The sequence below is a fragment of the Haliotis asinina genome, chromosome 10, assembly GCF_037392515.1.
Source record: "Haliotis asinina isolate JCU_RB_2024 chromosome 10, JCU_Hal_asi_v2, whole genome shotgun sequence".
In the NCBI taxonomy this organism is placed as follows: Eukaryota; Metazoa; Mollusca; class Gastropoda; order Lepetellida; family Haliotidae; genus Haliotis; species Haliotis asinina.
The window spans coordinates 18,029,558-18,054,469 of NC_090289.1; the positions used below are offsets into that span (position 1 = coordinate 18,029,558).

At 38.3% G+C, this 24,912-nt stretch overlaps 3 protein-coding genes across 3 annotated transcripts in view; 2 read left to right on the plus strand and 1 right to left on the minus strand.

Moving 5' to 3' along the window:
- The window catches only part of LOC137298285 (putative leucine-rich repeat-containing protein DDB_G0290503), a 47,000-nt gene extending 42,060 nt beyond the window's left edge, over nt 1-4,940 (plus strand). Inside the window, exons 26-28 of the mRNA XM_067830474.1 lie at nt 264-489; nt 3,506-3,594; nt 4,109-4,940. Coding sequence (XP_067686575.1) covers nt 264-489; nt 3,506-3,594; nt 4,109-4,220 — 427 coding nt within the window. The 3' untranslated portion in view covers nt 4,221-4,940. The remainder of the gene's footprint in view (nt 1-263; nt 490-3,505; nt 3,595-4,108) is intronic.
- LOC137298287 (armadillo repeat-containing protein 8-like) overlaps nt 1-24,912 on the plus strand; it is an 801,735-nt gene that overhangs the window by 256,540 nt on the left and 520,283 nt on the right. The window lies entirely within an intron of this gene.
- Nucleotides 5,341-23,907, minus strand: LOC137298351 (fatty acid desaturase 2-like). Its single transcript, XM_067830570.1, has 10 exons — nt 23,560-23,907; nt 20,953-21,042; nt 16,406-16,603; nt 14,476-14,577; nt 13,450-13,636; nt 13,028-13,104; nt 11,600-11,697; nt 10,918-11,094; nt 10,325-10,450; nt 5,341-9,059 (listed from the first exon to the last, which is right to left on the minus strand). Exons 1-10 carry the CDS (start codon nt 23,752-23,754, stop codon nt 9,011-9,013), a joined length of 1,299 nt encoding a protein of 432 aa, XP_067686671.1. The 5' UTR covers nt 23,755-23,907; the 3' UTR covers nt 5,341-9,010.

The following is a 24,912-nucleotide window of genomic DNA, read 5'->3' on the forward strand; positions in this document are numbered from 1 at the left end:
GTGATATCTGACTGTGTTGGTATAGGGCCAGTGATATCTGACTGTTGGTATAGGGCCAGTGACATCTGACTGTGTTGGTAAGGGGCCAGAGACATCTGACTGTGTTGGTAAGGAGCCAGTGATATCTGACTGTGTTGGTATAGAGCCAGAGACATCTGACTGTGTTGGTATAGGGCCAGGAATGCCTGAAGTGTAGTTGGTGTATTGTGGGTATTAGTAATGGAGCTACTTCCGACCTTCTGTTGCACTGTCCTGTGTTGTAGGTTCAACGAGGTCTTGGTAGATACAGGGGTTTTTCTCATCCAACCAGTATTCAAGGACAACTCCCGAAAAGTCACCAAGCCAATACATTCACCAACTAAACAAAAACAAATAAAGGCCATCAAAGTACCACCCCGCAAAATGCAAGAATTGAGTCCATCCACTGGGATTGTTGGTAACACCATTCCTCTCACCTTCAAGGTGGCAGATCAGCCCATGTGGCAGACTGTAAGTATATTTCAATATCATGCAGATATTTGTGGATTGATCCAACACCTGGATGCAGGGATGCATCATGTGAATTAAATCTATTTATGTCCAGAATTAGACACTATTATGACTCACATAGCATCAAATCAAGCTGAAGAAATGTACATACTTATACAGGGATAAAAGGACACAACTTCCTGCGTCCTTTACTTATAAATATTGACAATGGACGCAACAAAATAGACTTGTACGTCCACAGGGATGCAGCAAAAGTCTGAACTGCAACAATATTAGAGTGTTCGGCAGTTTGTGTTTCGACTGCAGTATATATTGCTCGCACCCATCTTTAGATTATGTCAGTTTGTAGCCCACTTTTCATAGTATCATTACATTATTGTTAGTATTAAGTAAGTTTTCGATACACTGAGAATTTAGCGTTTTCTCAGTCTGTTACTACGGAAGTAGTGAAAAGTAGCTACTTTATAATTAAATGTCTCTTTTGCACATAGGAGTTGGTAATATCATATCATGAAGTTAGATAGGTTATTTTCAGGTCTTTCTATACATATGTGATGAAAGATGTTATCCTTATTGCGTATATGCAGGAGAAGGCAATTAGAGTATTTTAGAAACACAGATTAACTAAAAAGTGAATCTGGACTGGCGACGATAGGTTGTTTTCTCTGACGTCCGCTTTGGTCATATTTAAGGGAAAGGACAAAAATAGTACGGGATCAGTAGGTCATAAGCATGTAAACAACACACGTCAGTCAAACTGAATACCCAATGGAATATATACTGGACACTTGGGGAAACTTACACTCTGGAAATGGAACAGTCGTCTTTTAAACTGAGTGATTACCTTCTCTAATGTTGCTGGGTTTGGGGAAGTGCAACTGTCAAGTGTCAATCTGAGCATATTGAAGTTTTATATTACTGACATTTAGCCTTTGAAAACTTAGAGGTGGCCTGCATAATAAGTAGTGTACTGCCTAGCGCCAATTAGAGCATATTGTAGTTTTCAGTCACTGACCTTAATATTTGAAAATGTAGAATGTGCCTGCATAATAGTTAGGCTATCCTTATGTAGTAATAGCCTGATAGTTGCCTCGTTAAACCGCATTTATTCATGACTGGTCAAATGATATGGAAGTTTCCATAGTCTGCCTGTGAGTTGTCAATACTTCCGGCAGAGTGTTGTTTTCACCTGTGATAGTGAGTAGCTACCTCGTTGTAGGTAGGGCAGGGTGAAGTATCTCTTATAGTTGCCTGTAGGCAGGTTCATGTTTGTGACTCTGTTATATGAATACCCATTAACCACATAGGAAATCTTTTAGGAAATTGTAGAACGTATCTGCATAATATTCCTTTGTGACGAAACGATGTCAAATCGCATGTAGTCTTGTGTTGGTTCTAATACAATTTTTGAAGTTCATCAACCTTGTTGCATGTTGTTTTCACATTTAGGCTATCTCCAGATGTATAGTCATTGAATGACTATTAGTGCATTCCACGGTAACATAGTGTTAATAATTATCTTTAAATGTTTGGGACCCCGATTTTGTAGTCCAGGCCCATGAAAATTAAGAGCATGAGTCCCAGGGACCCTCAAATACAGGACTGAAAGTAAATCCCTGCTTATATATGGGTGAAAAGTGAACATGACCTCATCATGCAATACTACCACTGTTTCAACCTAAACAGTAAGTCGGGAAATTTCTGCACAAAATTTCATTCCTGTGGAAACAACACACTGTACTCCAAAGTAGCACAGATATATTTAGGTAGATTAGAACAGAAACAAAAGACTGATGTAAAAACTGTACTGACTGGCATCAGTCAAACAGTTAACGTTCATATTGTTACACTTGACTGAGGGCACATTACAAACTTTTTATCTCTTGTGTACTCACATGTATGTTTCAAGGGCAAACCAAACAATCCCTTGAAACGTCTGAACATATTGTAGCTTACATAATCTTGAAACCATTGTATGACTTGTTGTTTAGTCTTTCACCATCATGAAATTCAGAATCAAGCACTTTTCTTTGAAAACAACACATTTTGCTTTGTTGACAGCTATCCAAAAAGTTAATCAAAATGTGCAGTTCACATGTCCAGACTCAGGGTGCTTAATAAGGGGCCATCAAAATATTTGTCTTGCACATACTTATTAAAAATCTGTATCTGAATTTAGCTTGAATGAAATATTTGGATACAAAAACAAGTTTCAGGAAAAAGGCAAGGAAATGATAGAGATGGTATTCTCAGAATCATAATTATTATTGATTATGCTCAAGCTTTGCATGTGGTCTGGCTGAAATATGAAGTGTGCAGTTCCCATATCCAGACACTGCTGAGTAAGGCCCCTTCAGAACATTTCTTTGGCCCATTATGTGCATTTCATACTTTCAAGAACTTGCCGGCATGTACTTGCACATTTTGCACCTGCTCCTGATTGGTTGCCATGAATGAAGATGTTGAGGGTGTTGATGTATGGGTGGAAATGAGTCTAGAAGCAAAAACTAAACCCCAAATGTCTAATTGACATAAAAAATACAGTGTCAGTATAAGTTAGATATGTCCACAATTGCTTTGTTGCATCTGTCGATGTCGCTTCAGTTGTGGTCGTGAGGCTGTGTAGAGATATTCACTTACATACAGCTGTTTTAAGGACGAATATTACATTGAATGGAACTTATTTCAAAACAAACTATATCAGAAATTTGTTCGTTTTCTTATTTAGAGAGTTGGATTGCAGTGTTGATTGCATCAAACAACAAACAAACCATTTATCACTGATGACTAAACTCAAATATTAAGAAAAGAGATTAGTTTATAGCTGATAGAGTCACACAACAAGGAACGTCTTGGTGGACATTTTGTGTTCTTTCAAGATTATGGTTCTCATTGGAACATTCTCAACTGATGTAGGTTTCATGTTACTTGTTCAAGTACTATTTGTCCATCTCTGCCTTACTGTGAGAGGTCTGTTGAGTGTAGGTTTGATATTTTAATACATGTTGTTTTGCAGGGACCTTCAGAGCTTGTTCAAGAGCCAGTTGTGACCACACCCAAATTCCTCAGTCTGGATGTCAACCAACATAGACTGTTGGCCAGAAGGTAAATCATCTGCACAATCAGACAGCATCTGTAGTGTCTACACATTCTGACGTGTGGACTGTCGACACATTCCAACAGCTGGGTTGTCTGCACATTCAGACATCTCAACTGTCTACACATTCCAACAGCTGGGTTGTCTACACATTCAGACAACTTCTCAACTGTCTTCACATTCAGACATCTCAACTGTCTACACATTCAGACACCTCATTGTCTTCACATTCAGACATGTTGACTGTCTACATATTTATACTGCACATTCAATCAAAATTACCTGGCCTGTCTATATGCACATTCACACAAATTATCATAATTGTGAAGATATTCGAAACCATGTTCACGTTACTAATTGTACTTGTAGAAAATATTGCTATTTGAATTTTGTAGTCTTTCTCTTGTAGAAAGACAGTAATGTTCGTAATCTAGGAGGACCAATGGAGCATAGGATGAAACACCACTTTCTACCCCGTCAGAACAGGCAAGAAGTATTGATTATCTCTTATTTGTGTTGTAGAACCCTCAAGTGTACAGAGCGCCGTTATTATCCCATCGCACAGAGTCGTAGCTTCACCATCACCAACAACATTAAGGTGGACTACATCACCACAGCACTAATGTGCCCCTAGAAGAACCTGTGAGTGGAGGACCAGCAGCAGAACAATCAACAATAAGTCCTTTTGTTCATTCTCATATGATATTCTGGAGGCCTTCTTTGACTTTTTATAAGCACTTCGAGATATACAGTTATGGTTTCTAAACATATTATTTATGTTTGTTATTCTCATTTATGAGAAATGTTGTTGAATAAGGTGTTAATCTACACAGCTGGTGACTTGTCCATGTGAACAAGTGTATGCAGGGTGTTACTACATAATGCTCATTAGACTCAGAGTCATCATAAGTACCTTTATATCCTCTCAGATCTTGTGCACATTATGTTCATTGTAAACAAATTGTTCCACCAGTTGGTTTTGAAATACACTTTATTGATCCAACTGCTTCTGTGTACTGACTCACTGATTATTGGTTCACAAAAGACAATCAGCATGCAAGGCATTGTTGGACCTAGAAATCAGACATGAAGATAGCAAGAGTTTCAAAATGGAGCAGAGCAATTTTACACAACTGAACATGTAGTTCATTGATTCAACGCCAACAACTGCAGTGTCATCTAGTTTGAAATGGATCCAACCATCTATCTCAATGAGAATTTTTTCTCAGTCTTTGTAACATTTTCAGTATTATACTATGTTCAATCAGCTCAGGAAGTTTTCATGTTTTGTGAGTTTAAATATTTTACCAAATTTATTCTTTTTGTTACAGCTATTAAAAATGATGTGTTTTAATCAGGTGTGTTTCAGATTTTATTCAACTATTTACTGTGATATTCCTCTGGTGCTATACAAGGACAAGATCACTTTTCAAGGGGCACACTGAACGTTAGCCATGCATTTGTAGGATGCTTACAGCTAGGCAGGAATAATAGGTAGAACCATCCCTACTCAGGAACAACAGCCAGCACTACGTGAGACAGCTGTCATAAGGACACATATCCATAAAAAAAATGCAGAAGCAGATGTCCGGCAGCATATTTGTTGATAATAGTTGGTCACTGGGTTAATTGAGTGTGTTAATTGATCATGACTGTAGTTTGTAGTCGTGACTACCTACTGGTTGCCACATGAAGTTGTCTTTCTCTTTCTCTCTCTCTCACACACACACACAGATTCATTAAGACAAGGGAAATACGAAGCTAGAGAAGATATTTATTTCAAACATACTTCTGAGGCAGACATATAAAACATTCAGCTGTCATGAATGTGAGCATTCTGTTTGCTCCTCCAACAGTACTACACTCCTGCATGAATTACAGACATAATTTAGTTATGTACAAGAAAGGTTCTTGATTTTCAGAGGAAACGGAAGGTGTCTCTTTAATGAGAAATGACCAATCATTGGGTAAGTTAGGATAACAAAGAAAAAACCAATCCGGCATAAAGTATAAAGTGCCCTATGATATCAGTATCCATTTATACAGATGTGGTAAAGGGTGTATTGTGTTTCCCTGCAGCTAAAGACAGCACTCTCATTTCATTCACTGCTTTTTGTAGCTCTTTACATTTATGGTTCTATCAGGAAGAAATCCTAATATGTGACACATCCAAGTGTCTGAACACCACACACAGCAGCTCTGGTACCAACAAGCAGAGGTACATAACAGATGTGGGTTAGTGTAACTGCCTGTACATAGCTGGAAACACTGGCTATGGCTCTTAATGTCCTGATATGGGGATTTCATCGTCTGCATACAGCAACTGCAGACAACTGCCATTACTGTACAGACTTTTTACATAAATTATAACTCATAAGAAAATGCCCATGATCTTTCAATGAATTAATGGCCTCGTAAGGTAGTTTTACATTAACTTATAAATGACCATGATTTCCATTGGCTGTAAATTCTATGACAATCACACAGGTGGAGAATAATACTACAATTCCTAACTCCTCCTGCCTGGTTGCAAGCTGTAAATATATTTACAAAATAAGTTCATGTACAGACAGGAAACAATTCATGATAATGCTGATGCACACAGTCTGTCATGGTCAGTATTAAACTATTCTAGTCACAAAAATTATCACATGACACAAGACAGTAAGTCCTGATTGAGCTGACTTATACACTATAAGGATAAAACACACACTTTATAACAAAAACAAGTCAATTTCTGTAGAAAGAACCACTACAGTATATATGTTCTGTTAACACTACAGATATCATCATGGTACACATTCCAATAAGTCTTCATTGTACGATAGATGAATCTACAGCCCAATGACACTGGCAAGCTCAGTTTTAACAGCAGCTTAGCTGATAGGCTACTGTGAGAAAGGGAGCCAGCAAAGGGAGGTAATAAAATTACTGGGCAAGGAAAATCTTTAGTTCTCTTTCATAGAGATCGTCCTTGGGGTACATATATGCATTTTCTGCTGCCAGAAATTGTCACGTGACAGTTGTATCAATGTTTTAATAAAACATTGTACAATAAACAAAAAGTATTTTTTGTTCATTGTACGGCCCCTCACCACGTTGAGTCACCCCTCTGCCGCACATGCGCAGGCAACCAGGTAAGCATCCAAGCCCATATCATCATTCCTTCTCCTGAATAATGCAGTGAACAGAATTGCGGGGAGGTGGGTGGCCCTACCCCAAGGACGATTCGCTTCAAAGAATTTGGAACCTCTACAAGTTTGTCTAATTCTTTTTCACAGAGATCGTCCTTGGGATACATATATGCTCTTCAAAGAATTGGAAACCTCTGCAGGTTTGTCTACATTTATTGGAATGTATACCCAGGAGATATAGAGGATGCAGACATGCCAGCCATGAAATCTGCCATGATGCACTGACCAGCAGTGCATCAGGACAAGCTTATGGAAGCTCAGGGAATGTTTGTGCCTGTGACTTCATTCCCATGCTGGACGTAGACGTTCAACTACAGGATGTGTGGAAAGCGAAGTGCTTGGTGTAGCCAGTTTATTGTTGTGATACAATTCTAACATTATTATACAGACAACAAATGTTCACCATACACCAACCAAATTTAACTGGATAAAGTGTTGATAAAAAAAACTTCTAAACAAGTATCATCGCCTCTAAGTAGAATAGAGAATCACCATCAAATATAGTGTACTACTATAACCCTGTACAGCTGAGGAACAGGGTAGTGCGGCATTTTCAATGCCTGTCTGGAAGAAAGTGAAATCTGAAACCCTGAAAGAAACTTTTCGTGGAAGTGCACCTCCTCTGGGCATCTGACTAATGCAGTGGAATTTTGAAATTTGGATTTCAAAAGGGAAAATATATTTTCAAAATCTATGTCTTGTAGACTGTCTGCATACATGTTTTTCGTGATTCTTTGTAACATCCTTCATAATACAACAGCTTATACCATCATGAAGTCAAATACAGTGTACTTGAATACTGTTTTGCTTTGTTAGAAAGACAGCAACGTGGCCACACTTCATGTGTATAGGTTCGAAGACCTGACTTAAACTTAAGAAATACTTCATAAGCATTTTGTCTTATGTGAGGTGCAGTGTCTGGCCTTAAATAACACTGAACTTCCCTTGAGACTGGAAATGTTCACATTCAGACTGGAAATGTTGTGTTTGAAGGACCTCTCTGTGGCCTCTGAAACTTCCAGCATGGACCATTGCTCGGGGTTATCAGTGAGTGTGTGTTCTGGTACAAAGAGGATTCCTTTCATGAAACGTGTGTAATGATCAGCAGGAAGTAACATTTATTTATCTATCAACTGAGCTACTGCCTAATGATGATAATTCCTGGACAAGAATAACAACAGCTCAATGCTAGAAATACACTTTGGTATATGTCATGAAGTAACAGACATATGAAGAGAACATTTCTTACAAATCATTCAGAAAGTGGGCAGCATCTTCCTTGCACCTTCTCCATTTGAGTAATGCCCACAATCACACACACTATAAAATTGTTCCATTGTACACATGCGCAACAGAGAATATACCCACAATTGAATTGTGAGAAAAAATACATGTTATCAAAAGTCAGTGGGTATTTTATTCTGTTAATCAGAAATAAGTATCTGTGTCCAAGTCAGAAACTCACTATGGCTGTCACTGTAAATGTATTTACAAATCTGTTAAACATTGTCTTGAACCAAAAGGAATAACGAGGAATCCCCATTCTTTGCACCACCACCTTGTTTGTTTCAACAAAAATGGAATTTGTTAGAGCTACCTCCTCTTTTGTAAACTGAGTTTCAAAGAAGTCTAAATAATTATACAGCTAAGGGCCCCTGTTTCTTACATTACAGCTGTACTGAGATTGTTTCACAGAACAGGTACAGCACTAGTGTTTGTGGTACACGATCATTACCAGCTTCTGGATGACAGGAATGACATGAGATAAGTCTCATACTGTATACAGTACTTTTTTGAGCATCATAACCTCCTTAACCAATCAAACTGTCTGCACGCACAAGACTGGACTTTGACCCAGTATTCTGAAGTTTGTGAAATAAACACATCACTAACCATCAGAAACAAAGAGACATGTCAGGCAAAACTCACCATTGTCCAAACATTACATGATAAGGTCTCAATGGTTAGAAATTTACTTCAGAATTTTGGCAGGATTTGCACAGAAGGCCCATAAACAAAACACTGCTCTGGTAAATGTTAACATGTTTTCCTTTCATTTAGCACTTTAAACACATAACCATGGTAACAATATCAAGGTAAAACAGTATAGTTATGTATTCAATCTAACAAAGGATCTTCTTGCATGACACAGGCCTCTACCCTCCAACTGACATGATGATGACAAGCTGTCCAAGGTAGTCGGTGCATGATATGGCATCATAAGTTGGCATCACCCATGATATGCATCATACCACAGTTCACCCGATCTCTTGAGAGAGCTGCAACAGGCAGGAAACATTCTCGTCTTACATCAACTACAGACAGGAAGAAGATCAACACTCTCCTTACACTGAGTACAGACAGGGATGTCAACACTCTCTCTCAACAACTGCAGAATGGGAGAAGATCAACTCTCTCTTAACATTGACATTAACTACAGACAAGGAGGTCAACACTCTTCAACACTGACTACAGATAGGGATGTCAACACTCTCTAAACAACTGCAGACAAGGACAAGATCAACTCTCACTTAACATTAACTACAGACAAGGAGGTCAACACTCTTTAACAATGACTACAGATAGGGATGTCAACACTCTCTCAACAACTGCAGACAGGGACAAGATCAACTCTCACTTAACATTATGTTACGGTTAAGAATTTGCCATGACAAACGATGTAAGAAATTTCCCGCGAACCGGCAAAACAGAACAAAGACAAGTTAAAAAACATTCATGTTTTGCATTATTTGGAAAAGAAAGCAAGTTATACAAAGTCACAAGTCAGTTTCAGTTGCTGTCCAGTACAATACAAATGAGACAAAATCTAAGGCAATGGGTCACAAAATATAATATAGCAAACTCACCAAAGTCTTAATGCAAGAGAGAAACAGTTATGCAGAATGTAAATCAACTAGCGGTCTGACAGTGGCTAATGTAGATCAAACATTGGCAGCGATTTATGATGCTATTCCAGTGTAGTGTCCAAGTCTCAACACAGCCACAAGGTTTTATATATACATTTAGTCATTTCCCAAAAGTTCAGGCACATATGACCATCGCGAACACCGTGGAGAGATCTAGAATAATGTCGCCCGGAAGTACACAAATAAAAAGCCTAGGGCAGATAAATTAATAGCCTGCTACCAAAATCTTAAAAATGCTGACCATCTATTATAAGAAATGTGATCCATCATAATTATTATTCTAAACACTAAACATTGTGACCCAATAATAATTATTACTTAATCAATAACAAAAATATACCGAAAATACACACTGGTAACAACTACATACAGACAAGGAGATCAACACTCTCTCAGCATCAACTACAGAATGTGAAAAGATCACCTCTATCTTAAGACAACCTACAGACACAGTACCTACTGTATGACACATCATGAGTGAGTGAGTCTAACTCAATAATATTCCAGCTGTAAACAATCAAATCCAGTGATCAACAGCATGAGCAAGTGGTGTGTGAGACATCATCACAACAAAATGGCACATTTGCCTTTCTAAATAGCAGACTGAAGGAACTCACCTGTATATATCTGCAAATGATCTATATAGTGTTTTGCATTTGTAAGTGACGCCATGTTTCTTGCATAGTGACTTGACGAGAGGCATCACCTTGGAGTAGTTGTGGCGAGGCATTGTGGGAAATAGACTGAAACATGAACAGACAACGTATCTCAGGACAATCTTAATTAACATTCAGTCACATCAATGGAAAATTGAACACACAAGATATCAACATTCAAATATATGACACGATAAAGCCAGGATAAAGCAAATAAATACTAACAGTAGGGTTTGGAGTCATATACAAATATGTCTGCACATAACAAAAATCAAGGCGGTATTTTATTGTTCATATAAAATCTGTTATGAACTGTGTACCAACATTAGTGTTTAGCAAACACAGGCCATTCACGGGTGTAGGAAACTCTAAAAGCATAAAATGAAGTGCAATGTCAGGTAGGATGCTAGCGGGATCAGTGGCAAGTTTCTTGGTCTGTGCTTGCAGACCTCTGTGGTTTGGTGTCTTTTAGGCCAAAAAATACATTCCTATAACAGTATGGCCGGGTACAGACAACTGCTGCTGCAATGATTGTGGTGTGAGAAGCTTCTTACTGGTGCTCTATCTGGTAGTTGAGATGGCCAGTGAACCAGTCATTGAAGGTACTTGGTTCTGCATTACTTGTAGTGGCCAGTTGAAGGTTGACCCAGTCCAACTTCTTGTCGTGCTCCACCTCGTTGGGTATATGGCTCATCTGTGTCACCCACACAAACCAGTGGCTCTCCACCAACCTGTCAACAACATGTTACCAGGACATTGTGAAGGTCTTGGGCAAACAAGCAGTGGTATGTATTTGTAACAACTACGTTTTACTTCCTGCTTTCTGACAATCAATCATCATGCATGGAGTAGTGTTGTCCTAGGCACTTTGACATTACTTTGTGGTCACCAAACATTTAAGCAGAAATACAAACTCCTGCATTGTTTGTGTTTATTGCCGAACTCTGCAATAATTAAGGACATACCCTGAATAAAACTGAGTCTGGACAAAACAATATTTGACATCTTCAGCCCGACAAGCGATCACTATCAACCACGTCATAATATATCCCATAATTTAGTTGCCATTTCTACTCTTTTATCCATACCATTACAATTTTATCGGGCACGTTCTAAACTGGAATCCAAACTGCAAAGATTAACTGAACTGACACAGAGATGCTTCACGGGACATAACCTGAGGACAACTAGAACCATTGGGAGAAGCCATGCCTGTAATGGACCAGCAGATCATACCTCACCAGCATGTAGAACCAGAAGGTCCCCCAGTGTCCTAGCAGGGGAGAGTACACCAACGACAGTTTCGTGAAGAACAGCGTGGTCCACATCAAGTCCTGCGCAACAATATTCATGGTCAGTGAGCACAACCACCAAGTAAAGAACAACTGAACAAAATCTCATAATTCCCAGTCAGTGAACACAATACAACATCCCCAGTCAATGAACACAATACCATGTCCCCTAGTCCCTGAACAAAATACCATGTTCCCAGTTCCTGAACAAAGTACCACGTCCCCAGTCCCTGAACACAATACCATGTCTCCAGTCCCTGAACAAAGTACCACGTCAACAGTCAGTGAACACAATAACATGTCTGCAGTCCCTGAACAAAATACCATATCGCCAGTCAGTGAACACAATACCATGTCCCCAGTCCCTGAACAAAATACCATGTCCCCAGTCAGTGAACACAATAACATGTCTCCAGTCACTGAACACAATACTATGTCTCCAGTCACTGAACAAAGTACCACGTCAACAATCAGTGAACACAAGAACATGTCTCCAATCAGTGAACAAAATACCACATTGCCAGTCAGTGAACACAATACCATGTCCCCAGTCCCTGAACAAAATACCACGTCCCCAGTCCCTGAACACAATACCATGTCCCCAGTCCCTGAACACAATACCATGTCCCCAGTCCCTGAACACAACACCATGTTCCCAGTTCCTGAACAAAGTACCATGTCAACAGTCAGTGAACACAATACCATGTCCCCAGTCCCTGAACAAAATACCACGTCCCCAGCCAATGAATACAATGCCATGTCCCCAGTCCCTGAACACAATATCAAGTCCCCAGTCCTGGAACACAATACCATGTTTCCAGTTTCTGAACACAATACCACGTCCCCAGGCCCTGGAGACAATAACATGTCCCCTGTCACTAGTGTCAGTGAACACAATAATTCTATCCACCGTCAATAAGCAATTTCTATTTGCCATTCAAAACAGATTTGATTTGTAATAACTTAATGAAGCATTTTCTTAACTCTGGGCAGTTTCATTTTAACCTTTAGAGACCTTGATATTGGATGGTCACCCCAAGTGAAACAGTCGTTAAGGCCCAACTGTTTTTCTTTCATACACTTGCAACTTGGGGATATATATGATATGACTAAAAGAAATAAAAACTCATTAAAAATTTCCACTGAGTTAAATATTCAAGAAATATTAATTTACGTCTTCATTGGAAAATCCATCAAAATTCTTTACATGTAAGGTTATCCCAGCAATACAGTCTCTCTGCAATACACAGTGTGGTCACGAGCACCTAGCTTTTTCCTTAATTTATTCAAATAAACAACAGCCACCATATAGTTGTAGTATTGCTGAATACAGCATAAAATTAAACTCACTCAGTCACTCAAATGTACTTACCCACCAGTCTTTTCTTTTAAATACAAAATAAAAGTTCTCAAAATGAAAATATATTGGTAATAGGAGCGGGGGTCCCACTGAAACATAAACAAAAAACTCTGTCGGTACTTCATTTATGTTTGGTTGTTAAAGGCCACAGACAGCTATAACTGTCTTTTGATAACCCAATCTGGACAAGACAATTCAATTATGAACAATATAAGCAATGATATACATGGCTTTATTCAATAAACCTAGTCACTTAGTCTGAAAACCCCATGTAGCTGTATCTTACCAGAATCATGATGGGAATATTAGCATATGTTAATAGGTAAAAACACCAATTAGATTGTCATACCTGGCAACAGACAGTACTTATCGATACCCACTTATCACAAACAAAGCTATACAGGATAGATTGCCACAGATTGTTTGTGACTCACACAGAAAGAAATAGTTATGCTGGAAGTTGTAGGGCATCACCCCCTTTTTCTTCTTCCCCCAGGACACAGGCAGGTAGTCCCCCAGGAGGAACAAGTAGTTGATCTCAATGTCAGGGTCCTTCTTCACTACGTTAGGCTTGCAGTGGTGTTGGTTGTGGCGGAAGTTCCACCAATGTGATGAGGCACCCTGCAACAGTGATTAGACAAAGGGACATAAATAATCAAACAAAATGATGAAACACTTAAATATGCCTTCATCAAAGTAAGCCCTTAAACAAAATGATGAATCTGTAAGAATATGCTTCACCACAGTAAGTCCTAAAACAAAATGATGAATCTGTAAGAATATGCTTCAAAACAGTAAGTCCTACAAAATGATGAATCAGTGACAACAGACTTCACCCTATTAAATCCAATTAGAAATTGATAAGCTGTTGGCCCTTAGTCCAGCTATTAATAATCCTATAACGACAGTCAGTAGCCTTGAGTCTCACCTTAATGATTCCTATAAGAACATGAGTCAGGGTCTATGAGTCTCACCTCAATGATCCTATAAGAAACATGAGTCTTTGAGTCCTTGAGTCTCATCTTTATGAATCCTATACCGACATAATGAGTCAGTGTCCTTGAGTCTCACCTTTATGAATCCTATACTGACATAATGAGTCAGTGTCCTTGAGTCTCACCTTCATGAATCCTATACCGACATAATGAGTCAGTGTCCTTGAGTCTCACCTTTATGAATCCTACACTGACATGAGTCAGTGTCCTTGAGTCTCACCTTCATGAATCCTATAACGACATAATGAGTCAGTGTCCTTGAGACTCACCTTCATGAATCCTATAACAACATAATGAGTCAGTGTCCTTGGGTCTCACCTTTATGAAAACTATAACGACATAATGAGTCACTGTCCTTGAGTCTCACCTTCATGAATCCTATAACGACATAATGAGTCAGTGTCCTTAAGTCTCACCTTCATGAATCCTATAACAACATAATGCGTCAGTGTCCTTGATTCTCACCTTTATGAATCCTATGACTATATGATGGGCCCAGTGATTAAGTTTGCTACTGTTGAAGACAGACAGGTGGCCATAGTCATGTTGTGTCCAGCCTGCCTGGGCCTGAAAGAAGACAAGCACATATGACTGCAGGGTAGGAGTTAGTGTCACTGGTCATTCTGCAGGGTATGTCAGGGTCTACTCTAATATACTGCAGAGATAGACTGATGGCAGTAAGGGTAGTCAAACATTGGAAATACCTGCATGGCTTGTAATCCTGATACATATGTTATACATACTTCACAAATATTTAACACAGCACAGGCTCTAAAGAAGGAGACATGGTCATCAATATCCTCCACCTCAGAGTTATGTTCCTATTTGAGGAACTATTCATTCTTCCTACAAATAGCAATACATTAGCTGTTACATGAGAGAATCAGTTCCCACTGGGGATAACATGCACGACAAAGGCCCATAACTCTGTTACAAATCGTAACATGGTTTCTGTTTCCAACTCCACCAAGGCATTCATTTCCTGGAAAGATAATTGGGTAGGCACAATTTGATTTCCCTATCTATATGGTTTTGAGAAAAGCTGTCATCTTTATCTCAAACATTAGTTCAAACCTAATGATAATCTAAAAGTTCCCTTTCCTGGGAGACTGAACTAATGACATCAAATAAGAGCTAGTAATGTACACAACTACATCAACAATGCATGATTGTACACAGAGAGACAACAGCAAACACATACTAGGTTAAGCTATTAAATAATTTGCAAACAAGATATCATGATGCTGTTACGAGAGTGTAGTTTCTGTAAATTGTATTATTGATTAAGTGAGAATTATTATTTGGGTCACAACGTTTAAAGTTTTTAGTGATAATTATTATTGGTCACATTTCGTATCATACATGTTCAGTGCTTTTCGTAGTTTGGCAGCATGCTTTAAGAGGTAGTTATGATTGCGATGGTCATATTGGGCTTGTATGTTCAGGAATCCGTGAGTTTGTATATAAAGGCTGGTGGTTGTGTTGACGACACCAGACACACACACAGATTAAATGGAGTACACTAAACTGCCTGCCTTTGTCAACGTTCGACCTACAAAACCGCTGCCTGACCGCTCGCCATGTTACATTCAGTATTACTGTTTCTCACTCTCAAGCCAAGACTTTGGTGAGTTGATATTATATTATGACCCATTACTTAAGATTTGATTCAGTTACATTGTACATGAAACCTCTCTTGTGTACCTTTGTATCTTGCTCTTGTTTGTTGAATACATATTACTGAAAATTTCAGACTTCTCACCAAATTTTTCACCGTAACAATGCTATCATCATAAGGCAGACTTTGTCTTGTGCCAAATGTATCATTTACACATTACTCCTTCCATAACCACCTCCTAGAACATTCAAGATGACACAGCTCATATTTCAAGAAATGAGTGAATCAAAACTTCATTTTTCTGTAATACTAGTAAATGGCATTTCAAACACAACAATTTTGTAATATCCCTACGGAAATATCCTCATTAATCATTGCCTCACCTGCAAATTTGAGTAAATCACCTCCGATTTGTACTTCAGTAGGGCTTACACAGACATTCTACTGGCAGGTTGCAATTAAACCTCCAGAGTTATTGGAAGTTTGAAATCCATTTACAAAACATAAATGTTATTAAATGATTGTTTTCACACAATTTACTCCATAGTTTCAAAATGACATGAGTACCAAAATTCTGACTGTTTTTGATATTTGTGGTTCCACTCCATCCTCAGCAATATCACAGTTCTGTGACAGCATCCATTAATCTGCAGGCCTGACAATCCAGATCTGTTACTGGCCTTTTGCAAGCGTTTGTTGCTGAGCAAGGTAACAGATATCACAGAGTATCTGATAACACTTTACAGACAGACAATTAACTCTTGTCTGCTTCTTTACCTGACATGTAGCATATAGCAGTACTGCAACCATGTACGGCAGCCAGTCTGTGCCATAGTAGTACATCGTTGCTGCTGCTCCCACTTCCATGGCAACCAGGCTGAGAAACTGGCATACAAAAAACACTGGGTTTATCTTCATCCATCCTGAATTCTCTACTGTCTGGCGCAGTTCTCGGAAATCTTTTATCACAGGACTCTAGAAGTCAGAATAGAAAATGACAGGTATGAAAATCAAAAAGCATGTATATAGTAGCTAGATAAGTAAATGTGCTATCAACACCAATGAATATGTGTAAACACAAAGAAAGATATAACACTCTTCGCTGTTTGGGACACTAAATATATTGTGCATAGATCATTGAAATTTACACACTTTGGGATGATATGGTTTTTATGACAGACACACTTTTACTTTTCATATCAACCTCTTGTGATTTCATCAGAGGTTGCTTCTGTGATATCAACATCTTGTGATGTCATCAGAGGTTGCTTCTGTGATATCAACCTCTTGTGATGTCATCAGAGGTTGCTTCTGTGATATCAAACTCTTGTGATGTCATCAGAGGTTGCTTCTGTGATATCAACCTATGATGACATGACAAGAACAACATAAATGTATAACCTATTGCTATATTAGCAAATTGAAAGGAGTATTCCAACTATGTTTGAGCACTAGAACACACGCAGTGTTGACACGCTGCTGTCATTGCAGGATATACAGGTGAAATTGTTGACATGTATGGTACATTCATGACTACTTGTGTCATTCTGACAAGCCGGAAAAGCTCAAAGTTTATGTTTAAATTGTCGTTTGTATAGTTTAGCAAATTTTCAAAGTTCAACGTTTCCTCCATTTTCATGTTTTGAAAGGAGTTTTACTGCGAGCAATTTGATTGGTTTGCCACGATTCTTGGCAATGATGGTGTACTAGAGGGGTACAAGTCATCTTGTAGATCACAGAAAGAGACAAGTAGTTACAAATGATATATCGTACTGAAATTCACATAACCCTACCTCCTTCTACTTTCATGCATGTATTCAAATTTAATGTATTTCCAAGAATCAAATATAGTAAAGCAATCAAACTGATATTAGAAAGGTCCAGTCAGTTGTTAGCTGAGGGGAGTAAGTCAAACAGCAATTTATCCACTAAGGCATTTATTTGACATATTAACCTTTTACTACAAGTCATGTATACACTGTGCAAACAAACAAGTTTTAAACATGTACAGAAAATACTTTTACAGAAATTATTGAAATGCTCACCTAATTTACTTCGTTACTAAGTTCCTAATGAGGTAAACAGACACAGCAATCAGTGTTCAGAGCTTATTGATAGTTGATCAGCCAACAGTGATAGAAATCAATGACTAATCTGCAAGCTATTGTAACTCTACACTAACGACACTGTCCTACACTTCTGAGCAACAATAAGGCCACTGAATGTCACTCCCTGTCTTCCAATAAAGACCACTTCATTCTGTTGTACTGTAATCAGTGGGACATAATTATTCAACAACTGTGTCATGCAGATGTGATGGACTGTAGGCTGTTTCAAAAGCAGTTATCATTCGTACAACCTTATCACTGTAACTGGTGAAATAAGCTGGCAAACATGAAGGGTAATAAACTCATGATAAACACATTATTGAATTTTGATGATGCTTAACTGACCACACAACACCTGGCTGATCTTGTATAAGCATGAGATACCTGTGATGTACACATACCTAGAGTTATCAAGCCATTGTACCCTGTATTTGTTCATGAGCTACATACTGTATCTGGGATTTGTTCCAAAGTTTTCAATAAAATGAAATGACATAACTGTTCTGGTGTTTTAAGTTCAATTGGAGTGAGTGAGTGAAAACCTAAAGTCACTTTGGCAATATTTCAGCCATATTATGACTAAAACAGTTAATACCAAGTTTGGAACATTAAATGCGACGGGCACGCTTACTTTAAGAAAGGCACACCAAAATGTTCTGACTGTTGTACTGTAGCACCTTTGGAAACAATGGCATTACTGTCTCTGCCAAGGATTTGTATCCAAGCAACCATCTGTACCCTGTTCTTGTTCATGAGAGCTAGTGCCATATAAAAACTTGGTTTTTCACCATTTCCGTAAGGAACCTATTGCACACTGCTTCCGGTTATTGTTCTCTAATTTGTTGATGAGGAACCTGTACTGTATCTCGACTTCACTCATGAATTCACTTGCGTATTTGGTGCATCCCTACATGAATCCATTTTGTTATTTGTGGTCAATAGAATCAAATACTTATGAACTTGTCTGATACTTATCCATCTGGGATACACAAAATGGGTTACATTCAAGTCATACAGGTGCATAAGTACTGCACACTAAATCTGTTCATGTAGACTAACATACAGTCTATTAATATATATAGTTTAAATTGTAACACATCATCCCATTTAAAGGTCACATGCAACCAAAAAATCAAACCTATTCAAAACGCAGCTATCACTTGTTCATGATACATAAAATGCATTTGTGATAGTTAGAAAACAAAAAAACAAACTTATAAGAGTATAATCGCAAATCAAAAATGCAACATTTTGTACTTGGGTCTACCTCCCTCAAAACAAAGCAGCCACGATACCGAACCCAGTCAGAGCCACTGGGTGTACACTCAAGTGTAATGGGGCTTTTTCGTTGGTCACTGGTTCATTTGCCAATACACTTAGCTGGCTCTTTGTTTATGGCATATAAGTCAGATAGGTGTTAAGTGCATGTGGTCAGTAACTGAAGTTGTGCATTACATATTGTCATTAGCAGACAGGCAGGCAGACACAGTGAGAATTAATCAGACATTGAGTTTTCTCTGTGACAATCAACATGTCCTTTTATGTAACGAGTAGATTATTTACTTGTTTGTGTACAACCAAGATTAGACTATTGCTCACGACCTCACATGCCATTTCAAGCTCAAGTTTCAGCGTAACTCTTGAAACCCCTTTTTCCTCCAGTGCTAGGGGTAAATTAATGAATTGTTTGAACTCCAATTTTGAGGGTGTTTTTTTCATCGAATTTTTTTTCACCTTTATAGGTTGTATTGGCATTTTTGATGATCTGTTTTGGTAAGTGCATACCAAGAAGTATCAGAATATGATAACTTGTGTTTTACGTTGCATGTGACCTTTAAGTTCAAAAGCAGCCCAAGTATGATGGGAGATCCTGACAAGATCTATAATTTGGCATGAAATGCATGTGGATCCATTTTTTTGTAAATAACTCTTCATCCAATAATTCAATTGATCTCAAACTTTGCAAGATGATGTTTTGTCAGATAACCTAATCACATTGTAAATCGCTGATTTTTTGTATTTATATGAAAGAATCTGTCTATGTAACTGTCAACAAAATAAACAGCAGAGCACTGTCCACACCACCCCAAACCTGTTACAATGAGAAACCTACTGTACATTAGATCTGATCATAGAAACCTACTGTACATTAGATGTGATCATGAGAAACCTACTGTACATTAGATCTGATCATGAGAAACCTATTGTACATTGAATCTGATCATAGAAACCTACCGTACATTAAATCAGACCATAGAAACATACTGTACATTAGATCTGATCATGAGAAACCTATTGTACATTGAATCTGATCATAGAAACCTACTGTACATTAAATCAGACCATAGAAACATACTGTACATTAGATCTGATCATGAGAAGCCTATTGTACATTGAATCTGATCATAGAAACCTACCGTACATTAAATCAGACCATAGAAACATACTGTACATTAGATCTGATCATGAGAAACCTACCGTACATTAAATCAAACCATTGAAACCTAGTGTACATTAGATCTGATCATAGAAACCTACTGTACATTGAATCTGATCATAGAAACCTACTGTACATTGAATCTGATCATAGAAACCTACTGTACATTGAATCTGTCATAGAAACCTACTGTACATTGAATCTGATCATGAGAAACCTGGTGTACATTAGAGCTGATCATAGAAACCTACCGTACATTAGATCTGATGAAAGAAACCTACAGTACATTGAAACTGATCACAGAAACCTACCATAGATTAGATCTGATCAGGGAAACCTACAGTACATTGAATCTGATCAGAGAAACCTACAGTACATTGAAACTGATCAGAGAAATCTACCACAGATTAGATCTGATCAGGGAAACCTACAGTACATTGAATCTGATCAGAGAAACCTACAGTACATCGAATCTGATCAGAGAAACCTACCATAGATTAGATCTGATCAGAGAAACCTACAGTACATTGAATCTGATCAGAGAAACCTACAGTACATTGAATCTGATCAGAGAAACCTACAGTACATTGAATCTGACACTTACCATCCATGTGATTTGTTCATGAGCACTTACTGTATCCTTGGTTCCCCTATATTGCGTGGATTAATTCAAGAGGGACTTGATCTACCTCTGACGACCTATAGTGCCCTGCAATATCCCATGTGTCACTTCAGGGAAGCGGTAAGAGACTACTTGAATACTGACATAGTGAACTCACAGGTTTGTATTCCTTGACCACTCCAATCTGCAAGGCCTTCATATACTTCTCCACTGACTCTCTGTCTTTGTGAAAGGCCACCCAGGCATCCTGTCAAGTCAAATCAATACACTTAGCACAATGTTAAGCAAACACTCTCATGAATTATATGAATAAGCAATCAATGATTGCACAATTAATTAAGATCTGAATTTCATCTTGAGTTCATTGGATCATCACACAACATAAAGTGAGGGCCTGACTGTATCACTGTCCCTTGTATCAGACTTCACAAAAACTCAAAGCAGGTCCTTCAAACTTCCATGATCAAAAGGCAAACAAAATTTGTTAGAACAAGTAAATCTGAGTTTTATGGATTCAGTGCTAGTTGGCAACATATAGAAACATTGCCAAGATGATAAAACTTCAAGGTACATTTTATAAAATTACCTACAATTCAAACATCACCTCTACTGCAGTAAACACCCATTTTGTTTTCAATTTCTAAAGTTATGACAGTGGGCATCATGACATCAAAGGAACAATCTTGTCTAAAAGAATCTTCACTTTCATATGGCTCATGCTCAATGTCCCATTCTTGATGACCATGAAATGACGCACAGTTCTGAACATGCTAAGTTGGCCAGTGGTCATGAGGGAGATACGGGTTGATGTATCCTCTATGTTTGTTTAATTTTCCCAACCTCAGGGAACCTATAAGCCCCACAGGCGCCCACCGCAGGTCCGAAAATCGATAAACTATCTTCCAGTTTACTATCCAGCCCCCTTAATATATAGGTTATATAGTAAGGAGGTTAGATAAGAAACCGTGAGTTAGTTTATCAATTTTTCGGACATGTAGATTTTCAGATGATGAAAAGCAGGGATATACATAGTATTAATAATAATATCTAAGTGTCTTGTACCCCCATTTTGTTGTCCTGCACCCCTGAAAATTAAGAGTATGAGTCTCATGGACCCTCAAATACAGGACTCAGGGTAAATCCCTGAAATAATTTAGAGCTCTCTTCTTTCCATCAACTTGCATTCACAAAACATCCATAATTTCTGTACATCATGCGTGACTCAATTAATTGAAATTAAGAATTACTAACACAAAGTACCAAATGAATTCTGACAGTTTAGCTTCCCAGCGGGCAAGATAGACTATGTTACTTGCTTGTGAGTGGGGCATGTTGAAAAACATAGAAACAGCCAATCAGAAAATGACTCTTATGTGTGATGTAAGATAAGAATACTGACTGTCTTTTGAAAGTAGTCGAATGTAACTCAGATCAATTCAGATAACAGTACTTTTGTTAGGTTGAGTCCCACTTGGGCTCAGAGTCAGGCACCTAAATACCATTCACACAGTCTGTGAGAGTGTGGGTTTGAATCCAGGACTGAAAGCTTTCAGCCATGGATGTTGTGACAGTTGTGACATGTTGGTACACCTTCACACTTCCTTCAGAAAGTGGGGTCTTTATCCCTCTCACCATGGTGCTGTTCACAAGTCAGAAGAGGCAGAAGAGGGAAATGTCAGCTGAGCATCTGGTGATAAACACCTGCATCCACTAGCTAAGAAAAAGAAAGACAAGCCCTTGGGTGCCTTACTACAGATGTATATGATGAGCTACAAACATTCATCCATAGGTTGCAATACAAGCACAGACTGAAATAGATTCTGACTCAGACATTCCTGTAGAAGACAAAGCATGCCCAAAATACTACATGTTTAAATCTGTACGGGTCAAGAATTGCATGTCAGTAACATTTGTTTTGTGGCTCACTGTATGCATCTGAGAAGTCAACGCTGGGTTCATTGGAAGTGCTTGCGGACCTGTCAAAACAGCTTGTTAGAAGTTGGATTCTGATTCCCATGTCATAGCGAGGAAGGTGTAATGACCAGTGAGCAGTGAATCAGTGATGCAAAGGTGTACATATATTTGATTTGGACAGATAGTCACAATCTCACACTTACGTAATTATATTTTACGAGCCATAATCACTTTAGAAGTAAATTTTTGACAGTTTGTGCTCATACAAGGCAATCATGGCCATGGGGACTTGTCACTCAAACTACTTGCATAAAAGTACTTATTTAAACAATACCTCATATCATTCGTTAGCACTACATGTCCTTCTTAGAGTACAAATCCCCTGTCAGTGGCAATACACAATGCTAGTTTTTTTGTGTAACATGCCCTGTGCTTTAAAGACTCTTATCAGAGATCATATAATATATTTTATGGTGGCTAGTGGCAGTACTAGTGCCATGAATAGTCATTGACAATACATACCATATATGTTTTTGTGGTGCAAGGATAGGTTGTCAACGCTGGTAATGGTCTGGCAGTCATTGATTTAGACGGGTTCGTAAATGGATAGCTAATCACTGCTATTGATAACAAGTTATAATGAAACGATATTTATTTTCAGAAACGTCATTAATATCTGCATTTAAATCCCCTTGACGTAAACAGCATATCAATTGTCACGAAAATGGCTGTTTTCCATAACATCATGTCACCAACCGCATGAGAATTTGTGTTGCTGAAATCTACAGGTGCTTCGAAATGAAAGTAAGATACCGGCAAACTTCATGTATTAAGCAAGTCGAGAACTCACCGTCGCATCTTCGCCTGCGTAATGGCTGATCACTTTGGCACCACCTGGGTGTTTCTTGGCCCATGTTGTTATGTCGTAAATATTTCCGTTGATAATCAACCATTTGTCATCCGCCTTATTGTGGCTTGTGACTTCCTCAACACTGAATACACCCAGTTTCCTGGTGCCGTTCTCTGCCTTCCCACCTCTTCCCATCTCGTCACAATATTGTGTCTTGTCTTCAGGATGCTGCTTTTTTTATTTGATCCTCACAAACACCTCATCTTTGCTGTTCGACGGTGTAGATACTCAGTTAAAACACGCACCTCACAGATTTGCTCGCCCCCTGCCGCTTCCGTTAATGTCAAGGTCGATGACCGTAGGCTCCTCCAACTACTTCAATTAAGATAAATTATCGTTCTTGAATGTGACTTTACTTGCAATTAGAAACGGGTACTTTGTCAGAATGGAAGTAGAAAACTCATTTTACTTGCCTGTGATAGCATTAGGTTATGTCAAATTGTCTGACTATTTGCTCCCAACAAATTGAAATACATTCAACTAACATGAGTAGGCTTGCTAGTAGTATACCAGCGCACCTGCTGTTTATGGGTGTCCATAGTGATATATGCCGGTTGGAAACGGTTCATTTACTGTTTGCATTCACAACGCTTACCTTACGTAAAAATTGTTTTATCGGACATTTACTCCAAAACTGTCTGAAGCTGTGCCTCTTGAATGTGCGTTTCATGCATTACATAAATCAAAATGAAATCTGAATTAAAACAGTACTCTGTGCCAAGCGAGCCCACAATATGCGTTTATGTAACACATCGTATTAAAAGAGGTCTACAGTTCTCACGGAACCCATAAAAAGATGTTTTGGGGTGTTTATATGTTTCATTGTTTCATTGTTCATTGTTTCATTGAAATAGGTACTTATAGCAAATATTAAAACACCTATTTTTCCCAGCTATAGGTGTAAGCCTTTTTATTTGGTCCCCTAATCATTATCCAGAATACCATTTACAAGTACAAACAACAAACTGTTACAGATCTATAAAAGTGTAATAAGTTACGTCGCAATCAACAATGAACTATAACAACTATCTGTGGCACTGCTAGAGAGAGAGGATCATGCAACTGGCAATCAAAGGCATGAATGAACTCGTAAAAATAGTTCAACAGGAGTACAGGCATGTAACGTACTGTGAAAATCCCCAGATCAATTATTTGATCAGTACTGTGAAAATCCCCAGATCAATTATTTGATTAGTTAGGATAAAAGAAATAGACGGATATGACGTTTTTCATCAAATATATTATAAATGGATGCATACTATACTCATTTGCAATGAAAAATATTCAAGAGGT

Excerpts from the sequence above, each read along its gene's own strand:
- LOC137298351 (XM_067830570.1), bottom strand. The coding sequence starts at position 23,754 with ATGGGAAGAGGTGGGAAGGCAGAGAACGGCACCAGGAAACTGGGTGTA. Across the intron at positions 21,043-23,559 it reads ACGCAGGCGAAGATGCGACG|GATGCCTGGGTGGCCTTTCA; the intron begins GTGAGTTCTCGA and ends TTGACTTGACAG. Across the intron at positions 14,578-16,405 it reads TGCTATATGCTACATGTCAG|GCCCAGGCAGGCTGGACACA; the intron begins GTAAAGAAGCAG and ends GTCTTCTTTCAG.